Source organism: Vanessa tameamea, chromosome 7 (genome assembly GCF_037043105.1).
Source record: "Vanessa tameamea isolate UH-Manoa-2023 chromosome 7, ilVanTame1 primary haplotype, whole genome shotgun sequence".
NCBI lineage: Eukaryota > Metazoa > Arthropoda > Insecta > Lepidoptera > Nymphalidae > Vanessa > Vanessa tameamea.
This window is the reverse complement of record NC_087315.1, coordinates 5,602,123-5,621,016: the sequence shown is the minus strand read 5'-3', so window position 1 is coordinate 5,621,016 and position 18,894 is coordinate 5,602,123. Positions and strand designations below refer to the sequence as shown.

General features: G+C 29.0%; 2 protein-coding genes across 17 annotated transcripts in view; both read right to left on the bottom strand.

The window, feature by feature from the left end:
• Positions 1-1,216: 1,216 nt before the first annotated feature.
• On the bottom strand, positions 1,217-15,874 carry LOC113401330 (centrosomal protein of 290 kDa-like). The gene is made up of 31 exons (XM_064215427.1): positions 15,633-15,874; positions 14,946-15,214; positions 14,741-14,876; positions 14,474-14,610; positions 13,717-13,821; positions 13,356-13,640; positions 13,100-13,287; positions 12,772-13,020; positions 12,570-12,697; positions 12,320-12,497; positions 10,481-11,316; positions 10,239-10,404; positions 10,030-10,168; positions 9,830-9,939; positions 9,571-9,747; positions 7,826-8,087; positions 7,513-7,747; positions 6,775-7,432; positions 6,477-6,611; positions 6,305-6,410; positions 5,884-6,057; positions 5,556-5,758; positions 5,273-5,422; positions 4,961-5,095; positions 4,662-4,816; positions 4,413-4,576; positions 3,450-3,616; positions 2,494-2,621; positions 2,075-2,175; positions 1,613-1,750; positions 1,217-1,457 (listed from the first exon to the last, which is right to left on the bottom strand). Exons 1-31 carry the CDS (start codon positions 15,814-15,816, stop codon positions 1,392-1,394), a joined length of 6,264 nt encoding a protein of 2,087 aa, XP_064071497.1. The 5' UTR covers positions 15,817-15,874; the 3' UTR covers positions 1,217-1,391.
• Positions 15,875-17,052: 1,178 nt separating this feature from the next.
• LOC113401289 (uncharacterized) overlaps positions 17,053-18,894 on the bottom strand; it is a 149,081-nt gene continuing 147,239 nt past the window's right edge. For all 16 annotated transcript variants that reach the window (XM_064215338.1, XM_064215341.1, XM_064215340.1 and 13 more), the window contains one exon: positions 17,053-18,797. In XM_064215338.1, coding sequence (XP_064071408.1) covers positions 18,775-18,797 — 23 coding nt within the window. In that variant the 3' untranslated portion in view covers positions 17,053-18,774. The remainder of the gene's footprint in view (positions 18,798-18,894) is intronic.

Here is an 18,894-nt window from a genome sequence, read left to right as displayed (position 1 = left end):
TACTTATTTTATGTACTTACGAATGAATAATAATTGTACTGCCAGATACTTTCAAGTATTTTATATTTATTAGAAGGGTACTTATATGGATAATACTTTATTTGATTACAATTATTCTCACTTGAGGTAGATAATTTGAAATAATATAATAATTATTTAAATTAAATCTTAACCTGCATTACACTATTGTGTAACACTGGAAATCAAACATAGTTTTAAAACCTTAATTATTTCCAATACAAGAGATGTCCGAGAGAAAACTATTTTTTTTAACGTATTTTTTTGTTATTGGTACGTTATTTACAAATGACCAACATTTTATCTTGTATCCAACTGACAGGTGTCAGTTTAATATAAAGTATCAATTATGACTTGTAAAAAGCTGAAGTAGAAACGCTTATAATTCGGATGTACTAAAAATATATGACACAGTGTTAATGTAGTTGACTAGTATTTCGCTGTTTAGATAACGTGTTATGGAATATTATTTGTTGAGCATCTTAACAACAATAAAGTATTACATTTATTATGGTAATAAATACTTGTTTAGTGTGAGTTACTACATTCATAAGAATAGACAATAAACATAGAAATATTATATAATTATACAATTGTGTTGGCTGTGTACTGTACTTTGTTTTAGTATAACTTGTGTATTATATTCATTGGTTGCGTTTGACATTGTTACTATGTGAAGTTTAAATGAGGTTTATTTTACTTAGAGTGTTTGCGGAGCGACAACGGTCGGTTTGGCCAAATATACAACCAAACATGGGCAGAACCTTAACTTTTACCAGCAATACCGTGTAATTCTAATAATAAGACAAAAGGCATGAATGGTCAAATATTTATATCGTTGGGTTATTTTATTATATAATTGTATAACAACATGTGGAAACATGCATTATCCTATTTATAATCTTTTCCATATTCGTGCAAATAAGGCAAATATAATCAAACAGGTTCGCAAAATGTTGTCGTGTTCGGAACATAGATTGTTTATATCTAGATAGACTTATCTTGGTGTGCGTACTTAGTGGGAAACTAATAATAACTAACTTTGAAAGTTTATCTAAAAATATGAATAAAATCAAAGACTTTTAAAGTGAATGCAAATTCGAAAACACGCTAGGTAAATGTTTATTTTGGTTTTAAATTAAAAGGAATGTTATCATTTGTTATCCATTTAAATAAAAAAAAGGTATATGATTACTTAAGGCCTCATATCATTTTATTGTACTTATGAATTCTGTGCTTACATTTTGTTACTAAAGTAATAAGACGAAATTTGTGCTTTTTGGTTAGGTTTATTTATGACGAAAATGGCTAATTTTTTACGATTACATTGTTAAAAATTTAGATTTGTGTTTCATTTTCCCTTATCTCCAATTTTATGCTGACATGAAACCTCCTTTACCTTCCCTTAGTTGGTCTAAACGACGGCGAATCATCATATTCTAAAAAATAAAAAAAACAATATCATAGTATTTCTGTATCCATGTAGATGATACGGATAATTAAAAAAAAAAATACAGTATTGCATAAAAAATAAACAACGAAAGCGAAATTAGGATGATTTTTATATCGTATAACGAAATAATTGTCAAGTGACCTCTCTCAATAATTGGTCTTCTCTTTCAGCGGTGACTTTCAACATGTCCTTTGATTTCTCCAAAAGTGCGTCTTTTTCTGAGATGCTTCTTTTGAGATTGGATATTTCGATACGATATGTTTCTATCTGACTTCGAACCTACGATTACAATAAATAAATTATAATCGGCGTTTTAATAAAATAAAATGAATAAATGTAACAATATTTAGTATTGTTGCTGTCTTTACATGTTGTAAGAATAAGAAAGAGCCTCACTCATATTAATGCATGCGGATAATAATTTAACGACTTTTACTCCATCAGATTTTGTCACCATACGTCCATACATTTTTTTATTTAATCCATAAAATATACAGAAAATAATTTAAAACATGCTCTAGTTCTACTAAACTTGTTATATTACAAGTGACTTTGATCTGATTTATAGATTATTTTACTTTCACTATTGTTAAGACATTATACCTTATCAGTTCCGCTTCGTCCACTACCAGGTCGAGAGTCAACTCGCTTTTGAATACTCGTAGATGAAGACTTTTGGTCCGCTTGCAATTTACTTACAAGCCCTATAATAAGTTAATCAAAAGGAAGATAATTTATATACCTAGCTTATAAAAAAAGTCGCCACCCGACAGATGTGCAACATCTAAATTAATTAATATTGAAACTTAGTCAATATAAAAAAAAAGTTTATGTTACTAATAAATATATTTTTCTTATTATATGTACAAAATAATTGTGAGAAACGTTCTCACAATTATTTTATACATATAATATTATAAGTATAAATAACACGCGTTATGTCGTTTGCTGTCACGGCACACAGTCGGTAGGAGGGTCTTATAACATTTTCACTTAGCTATTTTAAGTATCTTTGTCTGTACCTCTCAGAGTAAGGACAGTCTGTTCCAAGTCATTGATGCGATGCTGATGAGCCGAAGTAGGAGTAACATCCATAGAGTTCACTCTTAGTGTCAATTGCATATTTTCTTCTTTCAACATATCGCAGTAACTGTCAAAATATGATTTTTATTTAATATCACACATAAAAGCTACGATTTCAAATGTTTTGTGTTCATTACCATAATCTTAGTACTCAAAATAACAATTTATAGAGGCCAAGTTTGCGTCTAAGTAAATGTCATAAATTAAGTAAGAAGTTATAGCTAGCTTTAGCTATAGGTATTAAAACCGATGTCAAATTCCTTTCATTCAAATTTAAATTGCAATGTATGTTATTTTGTTGAGGTCAAATGTTGCCTCTTGAATTGTAACTATTTCTTCTTATCCTAGAGTGTTAAAATTTTACATGTTGGCTCAGTTCTGATGCTAATTAATTTTTAAGTTAAGTATGTCTCTATTTTACATCCAAGATTGGCTTCAGACGGAGGAACTCAAAACTTATTTTAAAAATGTTCCTATATAGTATTTTTGATTCATCTAGAAATATGTGATAGCTATTATTGCAACGCATCCTATTGCGTGAATGAGATAAACAGTACGGTACTGTTTTGTTTTTAGAGCTGCGTGATTTTTATAACCAAATATCAGTTATTATGACTTTTTATGGCTATGAAACCTTCTGGAGGAATGATGATGACCTTCACGGTTTTCCATATTTTATTACATATTTTATTGAGTTTTTACAACCGACAATCATTCGGCTGATTATACACTCTTACAGTCTTACTTCTACTCTTTATTGTTACATAAAATTATTTGTGAATAGCCACAGTTCCATACACGTTACCTTTTAGGTAAAATACCTTATATTTTATAATTATCTACAATTGATATGAAAGTAATTAGTCAACGATTTTTTAAAAGAAATAATTCATACTTCCTCCAATATTGTAACTCTTGGCTTGGCTGGCTATCAATCGTAGATTTAAACGGAGAACGAATTTCAGCCTCAAGAAGTGTGGATTCGAGTTTTAACACTTGCCCTTTGAGTGATGTTATTTGTGCCAGAGACTTTTCGTATTCTGAGACTAAGGTTTCATTGCCCTGTAACGATAAGATATTTTTTAATGATGCACATATATCTATATATACATAATCATTCATATAAATTATTTGAGTCAATACTTTTATTCAACATTGTTTTGTATTTTTAGGATTTAATTAATTTATTTTTATTCAGATAAGATCAGATAATTAAGCTATTCCATTTTGTACTTTTTACACAGTTTCCGTTGTCGGGACAAGCTAAGATTAAAGATAAGCTTGCAATCTTAGGTCGACGAATGGGACTACTTGACAATGTCCTGACAAAACCCAGCTGCGTTCTCATAGATTCTTCGAAAATTTGTCTTCTCATTGAGTTTAAAGGGTTTTATTTTTTTTTATGTTACTCCTGAATATTTATATTTTTTATGTAATTTTATGTAATATATTTCACATCAAAAATTCACACCGAAGGGAATCAAATTTAGGGTATTTGACGTTAACACCTAATATCAGATATATTAAATAATAATACATACCTAATATTTGTTTAATATAAAACTTATTAAGAATATTACCTTATTTAAATGAAATATGGTTTCTTATTGAGGAAAACTTTATCCAGGTAATAAATGATATGATATAATTTTTTAATGTCATATAAATGTATAATAGGCAATCATAAAACAGTTCAATACCTTTATATCGTCTATTTGTCAACCAATTTTATTTTTGTTGGACAGCCCTTGATGAACTTTTCGTTTTAATATTTTAGAAATCATTTTTAACTTAGTTACTCGACTCGCACAGGTGAGGGTACTGTATTGTGTTAAGATATTTGTCGCAAAACATATACCCTTTCAGCGAGTTCAAGCGCGGCGATCCTCCGTTGCTGTGCCTCGATCCTGCCAAGCATCGCCCGTGTAGATAAAGCTGGAGGACTTTGGCATTGCTCGCTCCTAGACGAGACTTTCTCTGACTCTTCGGCATCTTGTTTTTCTATTGCTAAATGTTTTTCTTCTACAATATAGAGTAGTAAATAAATATTTGTAGGTACATTAAATCTACATACATTGCAGAGCATGTAACGGCAAAAATATATTACGTCTATCTTCTCCAAGTCTGGACAGAAGAATACGCTTTTCTTTTTCTAATCTGTTTACGGCTGATTTATTCATATTCAAACTCGTTTCTATTTTCTTAACCTCTTGACATTTTTCTTCGTAACGTGCTTGCCACCGCTCTGATGCTTGTTGCGTTCTGACAAGTGTTGCATAATGTGTCAAAATCAATTCTAAATATAAATATAATGTGTATAAATTAAAATTCCTAAATAATAATTGCGACATATTTGATTCTGATTTTCTTATTAAAGAATTAAAATTAGCTTGGAGTACTCAATACCTTTTCCACTTATCCCAGAGCGCGACGTTCGAATTTGCGTCGCGACGCGCGCTTGTGAGTTGCGTCTGCAGCGACGCGATCTTACTTTGTAGCGCCGCTGACTCCGCTGATGGGACTTTGTTACCGGTGGTGCTGCTAAATAAGTATATTTAATTATATTCGTTTATTTTCATTCATTAATATTGTAAATTATTTTTATTTATTTTGACGCAGCTATTATATTTATTCTTGTATCTTTATTTTTATTATATATCTTTTATTTTATTTTAAGGAAATAAACCTTAAATTAGTACAAATATATATAGGATTTACATGCGGAATACTTGATTTTTCAGATTCTGTGCATCCAATCGGGACCTCCGTTCTCTTGCTGCTAGAACTTTGACCTGTCTACGTAATATTGTATTCTGTTTGGCCATTAACTGCTTCTCTCTTCGCAAACGTTCTATCAATGGCTCTTGCCTAGAAAACCGTTATTTTAATTGTAAGTACACAGGTATAAATCAAAATAAATAGAAAGATTTGTTTTATTTTGTATTAAATAATCTCATCAAAGACGCTCTGTATTATGTCATGTCATGTATTATTTGCATACCATATCGCAGTAGAACTACAAGGTAATTTTGCAAAATCTTCTTGTGCTTCATTAAAGTCAACCGTTGAATCAAATTTTAATTCTAGTCTATCCGATCCTTGTTGTGATACTCCATCGCTAACTTCATCAACCTCTACGATTGCAGAGAGATCGAAGCTAGGATCATTAATGGTGAGCATAGTTTGCATATTTAGAATTTGCGTCTAAAAATAACAAATTGTGAAATACAAAAATAACACTTAGATTTATTAATAACCAAAACAATTCTTTTTTACAGTATTGAAATGTAATTTAAAGAAAAACTTAGACACATCGATTCAAAATGTACCTTAAGATTGTTTACAACTGAACGGAGCTGTTCAATGTGATTGTCTTTTTCCGACAACTGCTTTAGGTGCAAAGTTCTTTGTTCAGTTAATCGGGCTCTTAATTCTATGTGTTCGCGTTGCGTCTCCTTTAACTGTGTAAGCCAATGTTGATTTTCTGTTTTATACGATTCTACCTGTAATTCAAATGAATCTAAACGATATCTTCTAACTTAAGGATTTTTATTTAATGATGTAAAATTTTTCATGATGTAAACTGTAAAATTATTTTAAATTAATTGTATTTCAAATACATATGTATTTTATTATCAGCCTATACTATATCAGCATAGATAAATATCTAATGTTAAGCAAACCGTGATTTTTGGTCTACGCCATTAATAGAAATCACTCATTTCAAATTTGTAAATGTATTTTACTTACTTCTTGTGTATGCCTTTCCTTTAATTGTGTACTAAGTTGTTCCATTTTATTAAGTCTCTCGGATGCTAAACTCTTCCACCGTTCTAATTCTCCTTGCTGGTTATCGCTGAAAATTATGTATTTATTTGATATAACTTGTATTTATCAATTTCAACCAAAATGCCACACTTACAAATCTGCTTTGTATCCATCTAATTCACTCTGTAGGTTAAAACATTTTTCTTCTAAATTGCAAATTTTTAACGTAAACTTAATGCTTGACTCTTTACTAACGTCATCTTGGGACGTGATTGCTTCAGTTTTTCTCCTGTAATAAATACATGATTAATCAAATTACATAAGGCTACTCTGGTATAACGTAAGATAAGATCGTCGCTATCTACGAAGAGAGACTACAATGATTGATCGTTATTAAAGCAAAATAAGATCATTATTTTCAAGGGTTTATTAGTAATTTAAGATGTACTCACGTATCCAATTTAATTTGCAAATCTTTTAGTTTATTTTGTAAGCTTTTCAAAGAGTTTGTATAGTCCTCTCTTTCCTTGCTCAATAACTGTATGTATTCACTTATTATTTCGTTTTTATCATTTTCTATTTTCTTAATTTCTATTAAAAGAGTCTGCTTTTCTTCACTCACTGCTTCATTTAGTTTGTTTATTTCCTTGACTCGATTTGATTGTAGATCACTGATTTCTTGTTTCAGTGATTCGTGGATCAATTCTAACTTTTTAATTGATTCGTCTTTTTGATTACATAAGTCAGTTACATTTTTAAGCATTGTACTTATTTCATGTTTTTCTTTATTAAGACGCAATATTTCCTGTACTCTCTGTTTAGCTATTGCATTAGTTTCTTCAATGATCCTTTCTTTTTGCTTTTTCTCCGATAAAAGATTGTCTACCAGTGAATTTAATTCAACTTGGTTTTTATCAAGTTCCGTTTGTATTAGCTTAACATCTAATTTCTTTTCATTCCAAAAAGTTTGTGTTTGTTGGTTTATTTTAACATTGATCTGTGGTAGATTTTGTGGATATGTTTTATGAACTGTTTCTTCTGTGTGACTTTTACTTTCGTTGATAATGTTTACATCCATTTTAGGGTGCGATAAGGTTTGTGTACGACTTCCTGCAAGTGAATACAAATATATATTATGTATTGTGAATTTACTGACAAACAAAATATTGAAATTTTTTTAATATATATACTTCTGCTACTCATGTCATCGTCCGATTGAATATCTTCAACTTCTAAACTTATATGCTCCTTTTGTTTTTTATGAGTTCCATTTTGAGTTGAAAGGTCGTTTAGTTTAAATCCTTGATTGAGCAAAATCAATGTTTTGTCTAGAAGGCAACATCGCTTTAAAAGTTCTTCGTGTGATTGTTCTAATGACATAATTTTTCTTTTGTAATGTTCTATTTCAAGTTTTTGGGTTTCTTCCTAAAATAAAATCATATATTTTTAATTGTATAACATCGAATAATCAAAACTTATAAAACTGGAAATAATGTTCCTTACTGTAATAATATTTTTGATTTTATGCGGGCAAATGTCCTCGTCATCTGAGCATTTGACAGCGGTCATCTCTAATATTTGATTATAAACACTATGTTTTGTCATTAAAGTTGATTGCAAATCTTCTATTTCGTTAAGTTTATTATCAATGTCAACGGATTTACGTTGAATGTCTTCTGCTTTATTTATAAAGTTTTCAACAGAAATGAGCGGTAAGCTTCCTTGATATTGTTGTCTTAATACATCAATGACTTCATTCAACTTCCTAGAATTATAATTTTTTTTCTTGCTTAGTGAATATTTAAAATACAAGTCAAAAATTTGAACATACATACGTTATCATAGTAATGATGCTATGATAATGTATGTATGAATTTGACGTATACGTATAACGTGACACTTTATATTACATATTAGTACTATATTAAAATAATTTAGCTTTATTTAGAAAAAAATAAAACACACTGCCTATTTTTGTTAAGAAATTTTGTCGGTTCTTTTACTTTTCTGGCAAATGCCTGTATAACTAGGTAGCAATAGATAATATATAAAACTATTATTAAATATAATATTTGTAAATCTCTAAAATATTGTAAAGACTTATTATACGTAATGTGATTTAAGTATACGATATTACAAAACACCTTTTAGTTTGTCCGAGCGAATAAAGACCCATCAAGCTTGAATGTACAACTCATATACGTCACAAAGCACCATCCATACGATACAGAAGATAAATTGACTATTCATAATTCACATTTATAATATTTATTAACCCACACCCCGACCCGGCCGTCGGGGTCGAGTACGCGTATGGCTACTTTATGTATAAGGTACAGGTGTCGTCCGACGTCGACGATGTCCTCAGCCTAGGCTTAACACCTAATGCCTAAATGAAACTCAACATGTGGTTTGAGTCTCAATAGTCACACTTCCTCCCCGCCTGAATACCTGTCTGTACTTTCCTGTCGATACCAATAGGGGCAAACAAATTTCGATAAAAGCATATTACCTGAAGTAAAGATAATAGAACTGTGAATCTAATGTCAAATTACAATATATAAAGTGTAATAAAATGTATTTATCATACAAATTTATTCAACGAAGTTAAATTGGGGTTTCAATTAATTAATTTAACTAATTGTAATTTTTTACAAGTCTATTTTGTTTCTAATTGCGTCAAACTAATCTGGAAAAAATATTTCGTTAACTGATAGACGTAATTTTGTGTTGTACCATAAGAACACACATTTTCGAAAAATGACCAAATAATATTAATAGTTATTTAGGAATTACTCAAGGTTTTACAAATTAATTCAAATATTTTTTCGTGTTAAACTTTAATAGAATATAATAAACAAAATACGATCAAAAATAATCGAACTAACATATCAGTTTCAGAAAATTAATAATAAAGTAGCTCAAAATAAATATATAGAATGTTTCGGATTCACATCTTAGTCAAAAGTATCGCTCATTTTCGTGCAAAAAAATTACCTACAAATTAAGAACTTAAAAATACAATTTTGTCACCTTACACTCATCAACAATACATAGTACATATAAAATCTCAAGCATAGTATGTGATAGCACTGTGAGTTAAAATAAGAATATAAGGTTTATTAGGGTACATTGTAAATAATGTATGTTTGTTTTGTTTGAATCCTTATATCTTATTAGTACAAAATAAAAATACTATTTTAATTTAAAATAAAAAGAGAGTAATTGCTTTACCTAGTTTGTCTTACCTTAAATTTGTATCGTATCGAAGGATATAAATATCAAACACCTTTTGACGGCTCATTAACAATTCTTCGGTTTCAGCTCTAAGTTCTTTTTCTCGATTTAAAGCAAGCTTAAGAGATTCAATTTTGTTTTGATTTTCCGAACTTTGCATTTGTGCTAATAAAACTTCACCGCTTATTCTGATTAAAAGCGAAAAAGCCGTTGTAATATAAATTATAATAATTTAAAAACACAAATATAACATAATGTTAAATATAAAACCTCGCCATTGAAGCTTTAACATCTCCATCAGACTGTAGATCTAGAATTTGATGCCTTAACATATTTATTTCTTTATGGTTGCTTAGTTCTTTATTTTTATATGCTTGTAGCTGCAAAAGATAAGAAAAACAATTTAGTCACTAATTCTCCTGTAACGCACGGAGTAAAAATAATTATAACATTACCAATAAATCAGTTACCTCCAACAGCACATTATCTAGTTTATTTCCAGTTTGCTGATATTGTTCTTTTAGTATTTTGTTTTGCTCATTTAATGTTTCCATTCGTTCCTTAAGATAATTTACGTATTCACCTGGTTCAGAATTTAAGGACTTATCTCTGAAAAAAAAGTATGCATAAAATAAGGTATTCAATTTTATTTTGGATATATTTTTAAATATAAAATTACAGTATTTCTGATTGTGAATTTTGTAAATCCAATATTGTCTTCTCTAACTTTTCTATTTCATTATTTTTGATTTGTAATTCGTTAGCCGTTTGTTTCAACTGTTTTTGAAGGACGGAATTGTCTATATTTGATATAATTTCTTCTATGTTTTTATTTTCATCAGTTTCTGAAATCATAAAAAAAATCATATGTTCCATTTTTATAAAATCATTTTATCTTAGTTATGTAATTTTAACACTTACTGGTAAATTGTACTGATTTGGGAAGATTTTCTAATATTTCATATTTGTCTTTTTCTAACCGTTTAAGTAAATCATCTGATAGAATGTATTTATTTATATTTGTTTCCCTAGCATTTCTATATTTTAGAATAAAATCATTTAACATATTATTTTGTTTAAAAAATAATTCAAATGGAACTGAATTGCGTAACTTGTCACTTAAATTTATAATAGATTGTATTAAATTTTGAATCTTTCTTTCATATTCATAAGCTTCATTCAATTTTTCTTTTTTAATTTCTAAGTATTCATTTTTTATATTTTCATTTAGTGTTCTTATTTGTTTATAAGATTCCTCTAAAAAAATGTACTTTCTGTCTACAAAGTTTGATTTTGTCATGTTTATTAATCCAGGAGAATGTGTACTACTACTACTTTCGTCGTTTTCATCTATTTGGGATTTTAAATTTTCTATTTCTGCTTTATAATTTTCTTCTTGAAGGCTCCATTTATTGCGATCATCAGCTGTACTTATCGTCAAAGCTGTAAGCTTATCAAAAAGTGTTGCAAATTTACTATGGAAATATTGAATAACTTCTTTGAACTGGTTTTCAAACCACATGTTTCCCTTAGAAACTATACTTCGAATATCATTTTCGTTCTTTAAATCGATATTGTCGTAATTAGTGTGTATCATCCAAGATCCAAATTCTCCAATACTGATATCCGTTGTACTCGAAACATTGTCTTCATTATCTTCTTTTAAATTGTTCTTAATTTCTTGTAATGTTTTTTCTAATTTCGATGACCTTTGTTCCTCTGTATTCAATTTTGCCATTACGTTAAAAGTTTCCTTCCTACAAGAAGCATTTCTTTTATTTTTTTATAACTGTTGTTATTTACATGATTATCAAAAACCTTCTATTATAAAGTCGAAACTAAAAATATGTTATGTTAGCGCAGCAATTAAGAAAAGATGTTTGTCTTTTATAATATATTATGTTACTGGTATTTCGGTTCAATCATTCTTCATTCATTAATGGTTTGCTGAGAATTATATAAAAACTAAAAAATGTTTTGGTAATTCAGTTTGCATTAATGTATTTAGCTATTTTTTTGTGATTCATTTTTGTGATTGTGATCATCTTTAATTTAGATATAGGACAACTGCATTTTATACATTATATATTGAAAAGATGGATGACCCTGGTGCATATTCCCAAAGCAGACCAGTAAACTGTCAAACATATTGAACAAGTTTTAAACCCTCACTCTCATTATCAAATGGGATACCAAAAGAATTTACTTGTTTTCCGATACGGGAATGTAAACATATCAACTCAAAGCTACTGAAAATAATTTTGGTAGAATAATCCAATTATTTTTAAGTAGGCTGACCTAGGAACATTTATAAATGAGAATTAGATGATCAGACCTGATAGTCTGACATTTATAAATGCAGGCCCTCGAAATCTGGGGCCCTTTAGAATTTTATGTTATCGGGTAACTTACCCATTATTATTAGCCTAAATCTTAAAAGTCGAGTCAGTTCTGTATAGACTTCATAATATGTTAAATACTTATTAATATTTAAATGTTACGTCTATGTGTTGGTATTTATATGTTTATCGTCAAAATAACATTTCATATTATAAAATCAAAAGTTCTTAGTCAAAGTAATTTGAGATCAATTCATTTATTCACGATGGCGCGCCCCTCCACACTAAATTATAAGCGTCTTGGTATGGGTTGAATGACTAATGTAAGAATAAACACAGCTAAAAAACCTATTTTGTTAACGCACGCGAATAATTTAGCATTGTAAATGAAAAGATCATTTAAAATAATAACTTTATTTACCTTGATTCATTTAGTGCAGACATTAAGGCATCTTTGCTACCTACTGCCGCTTTTAATTCCATTACCGTTTTCATATGTGGTGAAAACCAACCCGCTGCTTTCCGTGCCAGCAATGAATTTAAAATAGCTTCTAAACTTGGACATTCTATCGCTAAGACACTACCAGAACTTGTATTGCCTTAAATAAAAAAAAATATATTGATAATTCGAGCTCAATTTACTTCCAAACAAATTCGAAAATTGACCTTACTATTATCTTTTAACAAATTCAGAATTTCAGTTAGCCCGTTTCTAAGTCCTTCATTTTCTTCAATAATGGCTTGCATATCTGATATTTTTGAACTATTTTCACCTACTGAAATATTGTCTGGACATCCACTGTAAATGAAATTAACTAAAAAAATAATATATTTCTAAAAGAAAAAGTAGTTATTAATTTATAAGCGACGCACTTTTCTGTTCCATCATTATCAAGACCACCAATATTTATATTTTTATCAACGTCAGCCATATTCATCATTGCTTTTAAATTCGAAATTATTGTATCCTTGTCGTGGTTATCTATCTCGAGGGAAATAAGCTTATTCTCGTATTTTTTTACTTTTTTTCCGAGTTCTGTATTATTACTTTTGATGTCATTAATTTTTTTTAAAATCCCATGAGAGTCAATCTTCTTATTAAATGATATTTGCAGTTTTTCTCTAAAGAATAATAATGTTAAGAATGTATTAAATCATAATTATATTAATTTATATTACATTAAAACATGTTTGTTCGTACCTCATTGTTTCATTTTCAAGTTGAAGATCACTTACAAGCTGGTTTAAATTATTTACTTCGTGCACAAGATTTTTTATACCTTCATCTCTTATTTTTAAATCTCTCTTTTTTTTCTTAATTCCTTCTATCAACGTATTTATACCGTCGTCTGATTTAAGCAGTTGTAGTTGCTTAGCAGTTTCGGTAAGCTAAACAAATAAAAAATGATTTAAAAAATGCGTAAGAATAACTTCTAGTTATGTGTTTTTACTCTTACCTCTCTTTCTCTTACAGCTATCATATCTTCCGAACATTTAAGAGCGTCATTTAAATTTTTTACTTTTTTCTTAAGTTTAATAATCATATTCTTTTCTTTTCCATCATCACTTTCATTTTTTTGGTCAGTTAGAGAATTATCAGCTATATCATCAATTACTGATTTTAATTGCTTATTTTCATTTGACAATACTTTTATTATGTCTGCAGACTTTATTATTTCGTCCGAGGCTTCTGCTAGTTTTTCTTGTAATTCTTTTATTTTTAATTCTTCTTGAGAAGGTTTCTGTGTGATATAAATTAATTTGTTGTAAAGAATAGTATATTGGTCAATTGAAAAATGAATATTCAGGGTGACTTACGTTTGGAGAATTTATTTTATTATATGTTAATGTAAGGTCTTCTTTCAATTGTGAATTTTCATTTGACAAACGTACGATTTCTTCTGTTTTTGATTTCAATAAATTCTGTAAGTAATATTTTATTTCGAACTTTATAAAACTTATTTACGATAACTAGCTGTGGCCGCAACTTCGTGAGGGTTTGAATTTAACAAAAAAGTTTTTGTTCAGTTCGCAGTTTTTACTATAATTCATTGACTCTGTATTAGGCTGCTTTTGTGATATTAAGGCACCCGACGTGACGGCGGAGTAGTGGCATGCACGAGGTCTGCGCGCGGTACTGGACAAAATTTGGATATTGCAGCGTAACTTTATGTATAATCATAAAATAAAAATAGCCTAATATACTCCGTATTACATCAGCTATATGCCAGTGAAAGTCTCGTTAAAATCGGTCCAGCCGTTCCAGAGATTAGCCGGAACAAATAGACGGACAGACCAACAAACAAAAATTGTAAAAAATGTTATTTTGATATATGTACCGTGCATATGCATTTAGTATTTTAATATTACTAACAGACACTGCAATTTGTATAGATAAAGTAAAATACTTTAAGTAAGTGGGAAGTAAATTTTATATTGTAAATGGGTTGTGTCATGCGTGGTAATCGAAGTAAAACATGCTATTTACATAAATATTTGGTTTTCATCTAGTTAGACTAACTAACTCCAAGTTGTTCCTAATCAATATGAAACATTTATAGAAAAAACAAAGAACCTTTAACTGTTGTAATTTACTTTTAGCATCCACCTCTACTTTTTCATATTTTAAATATTTGTCATTTACATCTTTTTTCAAGTTTTCCACTTCAATATATAAATTAGCCTTTTCTTGTTCAGTTCTACCGAGATGTTCTGGAATATACATGTAATTTTATTAGTTTCTACGTTAAATTTACAAGTTTGATAGCAACGAATTACTTCTCTATTAATATCCAAAAACTTTTATCCCTTTTTCTATATTATGATTTAGATGTAAATTTACCTTTTAGACTTGTAACATTGTTACTTAGAGTAAATAACTGTTGGGTTAGATTTTCGATAAGATGTGTTGCTTCTCTTAACTTTTCTTTGAAAACTGGTAATTTATCTTTTAAAGAAGTATTTTCTTCTTCCAAAATCTAAAATTTATAATTTAATAAAATAACTTACATCTTTTTAAAAATATTAGTATTGAGGTAATTTCTTACTTTAACGTCGGCGAGTAATTTTCTTATGTGTCTATTTCTTTTAGATATTTCATTTTCTAACTGCGCGATCTCGTTAATTTCAGATAACGTATTTCGACTCGAATCACTATCTTGTTGTACAAGAGTTTTTTCACTATATTTAATTTTCCGCCCTTCCAATTCAGCAATCTCTGCATAAAGTTGTTCGAGGACCTCCTTATTTGCCCTTATAACTTCCTCTTGATGAGCAATTGTTTCAAACATGCTTGCGGAACTCATGGCAGGAGAATCTTAAGAAACAACACATCGCAAATGAGATATTGCATATTTTTTGACTATGCAGCAGTGCGAGCATGCATTAGTAGTGACTGCGACGCAATCCAACACATAATTTATTATTAATAGTAATTGTTTTAGATTTAATTAATTAAAATAAAGTTAGATCGATACTATAACATTTAAAAATAAGTATTGTAAAAATTAAAAAATAAAATTATCATACGATTACCTGTGTTGGTATGTCTATCTTTAGATTTAATTTTTTTTTTCGATTTCCCCAATAAATTATTAACCTGTAAATATATTTTGAAGAATCAATAATACGATAAATTAAATAAATCATAAGAGAGAGTTTCTCTACGGATCGTTTCCGTGAAGAGCATGGCTATTTGATACAATATAAAATGTGTTTTGTAATATTATCATAACTTACTTGTTCGGTTTTATATTTTAGAATATCTTGAGAGAGACGAAATAAAGTTTTTAAGTCACTAAAGTTTAGTTCAATATCATCAGCTTCCATCCAGGACAAACTTTCGCAAAGTTTATCTTTTTCTGCTTGTTTCAATTCTTTTTGAGAATAACTTATTATTTCTTTCCAATCCATTTCCATTATTATTGCTTTATACTCGAAGAAGACAATAGGATCACTAGGGTTAACGACTTAACTTCCAGACCTGCCGCAATCAAAGAGTCCGAAGTTTCAAACGCTGCAATGACTCATTCGGCATGAACATTCGATGTTTGTAACAAACTCGGTTGCTAAGCAACGCTGTCATATCTATTGTTGCTAATGACATCAAACATCGGTAAACATTCTGTAAAAAGAGGTCAACTAATCTTCTTGATTTTTAGAAGCTTATTTTGTCAATCTTGTAATTATGTACGTAATTTAAGGCGTTATTGTGAATCTAAGACTGTTCAATTTTGTATTATATATACTGAACTATATATTACATATACATAAAAAAACGCATTAACTCAACCAGCCAAATTTTTTTTATGGTTTATCGTTTAAAAATTAGTCTCCACGAAAACCGTTTTATTTAACAGGATGATACACATTCATACACAATTCAAGATTCATCATCATCATATCATCATATTTATAGCACAACAATACTTAAAAATATTAGAATTCATTTTAAATTTATACATTATTAAAATACGTACATATAAATTATAATGTATGCCGTTTACCGTAAAAGTCAGGAATGTAAATTTTTATTACTCGTATGAGATAATACAATTTGCGCAGTAACCTTCACGCTAGACTTAACAACGACGGTACAAAGTTTAAATTTTACTGTTAATTATGAATGCGATGATAAGGATATGTAAGAGATAAACAAAAAAACAATAATTTAGGTTTATATATTATTATACAACATATTATAATACTATTAATAATACAAATTTACTTTTAATAAATTTATTACATGAATATAAAATAATAATTAATTAATAACAAAATACTTTAATGATTTTCTGGTTTGCTAATATTATTACAAAAACAGTTTACAATGATACGCCTGACCGTATATCGCGCTGCTTCACGCCAAAAAGTGAATGAATTTTAAAGACGTCTGACAGCATCTCCTTATAATACCTATTATTGTACAGAATTTCAGTAATAAAAAAAACGAGGATTAGGGTATACCCTTAAATTTTTAATGACGATGGTGGCCTACGATGGTCGCAAACGTAGAACCACCTTCACAATTGTGAAATAAATAACTTGAGAAAACCTAAAGTACCTTTTCTCAGAACTGGGATACAAAGGCAGTTACTTAATTTTAATCTGATTTACATATGTTTAAGTGTACGGGAGATAATTAAAACAAACAAATAATAGAAAGTTTTTATTATTAGATGTGATGACATTGAACAATAGCAGTAATGTTACATTGCATGTCGATGTGTCAACAACAAATAAACGTTTGTGCTTCTAGAAATAAATTAACAAAACTACAACAATAGGTTAAATTTAAATAAGAAATATTTATTACATAATATAAGCAATTACATAGGGCGAGAGTAACTTCAATTTTGTTAAGTAAATAATAAATGGTGTTAATAATTAAACTGATAACATAGTTGTCAAATTTATAGAATAACAAATAAATTGTAATGTAGGTACGGGTATTTACTAATTCTGCTTACAGTGACTAGACAATCGAGAGCCAAGCCAACAAATTACATCTATCGTAGTTTTCCGAGTAAATAATACTCAATTTCCATTATATACGATCATATACGATACATCTAATATTAAATTAAGCATATAAAATAGTATTGTCAAAGTTGTCAATATATTACTCGCCCTATTTACACCGACCATTGCATAGTTATGAGTATTTATATATTTGTATAGTTATAACTACGTTAATGCGGTAACTAATTAAAAAAAACACGGTGGCTAATGAAGTATGGTTTATTATTAACGATAAATGTATTAGTTAAGTGACGCCAATACTCACAAAATGTCCAAACTTTGTTCAAAATTAGAATAAAAATAGATCGAAAATATATTTCATGTTATCAAAGTTTGACTTTTGTCATGTCAATATTTAAAAAAAAAAAGATTTTTTATGTTACTATCAAGATGTTTTTTTCCGTAAATAATGAAACTTAATCACAGTTAAAAATGAAAAACAAGGTTAGTTTATAATAATTAGTATAATCATGCAAGGCTGCATTCTTTTAAAAAGTCACTTTTAAAAGAAGAGCTCCAACCCCCGACTCCTACGCAAATAAATAACTATAACTAATGACCGACTTTACAGTTATGTATATATATTTTTATACAACTATACAACACCATAAATATCCAATACACATATTCTTTGGGCGCGCTACTAACTTTGGGATGATTTATATTCATAAGGTACATACATTTTTTTCTATGTAAACATGCAAAAGCAAATGTAAATACGAAATAAAGCAAAATGTTTATATTTTTAATAAGTAAATGTAAAATGTGCGATACGGGTTACAATACAAGTCAATTCATATAAAAAAAAATACGAACGAAAAACGTATGTACCAAAGCACATGAATGATTTTGGTAAATATATATATATATATGTAATATATAACACGATTTATTTATAAAAGGATATAAAAGTCATGGTTTACAATTTGGTAACATTTAGATATATCTATAAATTGTTAATACACCGTTCAAAATCTCGAGTCAATATTTTTATTACACCATATCTACCCTAAAACATCCTCACAGACATTGAATCGAGAAATTCCAATTAATTTCATAAATAATTGAAATCGGGAAAGTTTAGCGTTCGTATAATAAGTTACAAAGCATTGCAAACTCGGAGTTATTACACCGGTTTTTCCGTCTGAGACATATTTAGTGGTATAAAAGAGAGGTAAAGGCAACCATGACGTAAACTAAATGTCATCATCAGTCTCTTTCATATATGAAATTCGACCTATTAGATAGAAAGAGACAGAGGTTGGTGGGTGATCGTAATCATCCGATTGCCTACCGCGAGCGTCGCGCGCACAGCGCCGCGCTGCGCAGTCGCCGCAGCAGCGACGTGTGGCGCTTTCAGATGCTTTCCACGTAATTTCCTGTAATTATTTATGTATCATTATCATTTTATAATATTATGATAAGTAAACATGTTAACTAAGTATATAGTTATAATATTATATGAATTAAATCTTA

Coding starts and splice junctions, on each gene's coding strand:
- LOC113401330 (XM_064215427.1), bottom strand. CDS start 15,816: ATGGAAATGGATTGGAAAGAAATAATAAGTTATTCTCAAAAAGAATTG. Junction 13,641..13,716: donor ATAAAATAAATTCTCCAAAC/GTAAGTCACCCT, acceptor TATATCACACAG/AAACCTTCTCAAGAAGAATT. Junction 1,751..2,074: donor GACGAAGCGGAACTGATAAG/GTATAATGTCTT, acceptor TTGTAATCGTAG/GTTCGAAGTCAGATAGAAAC.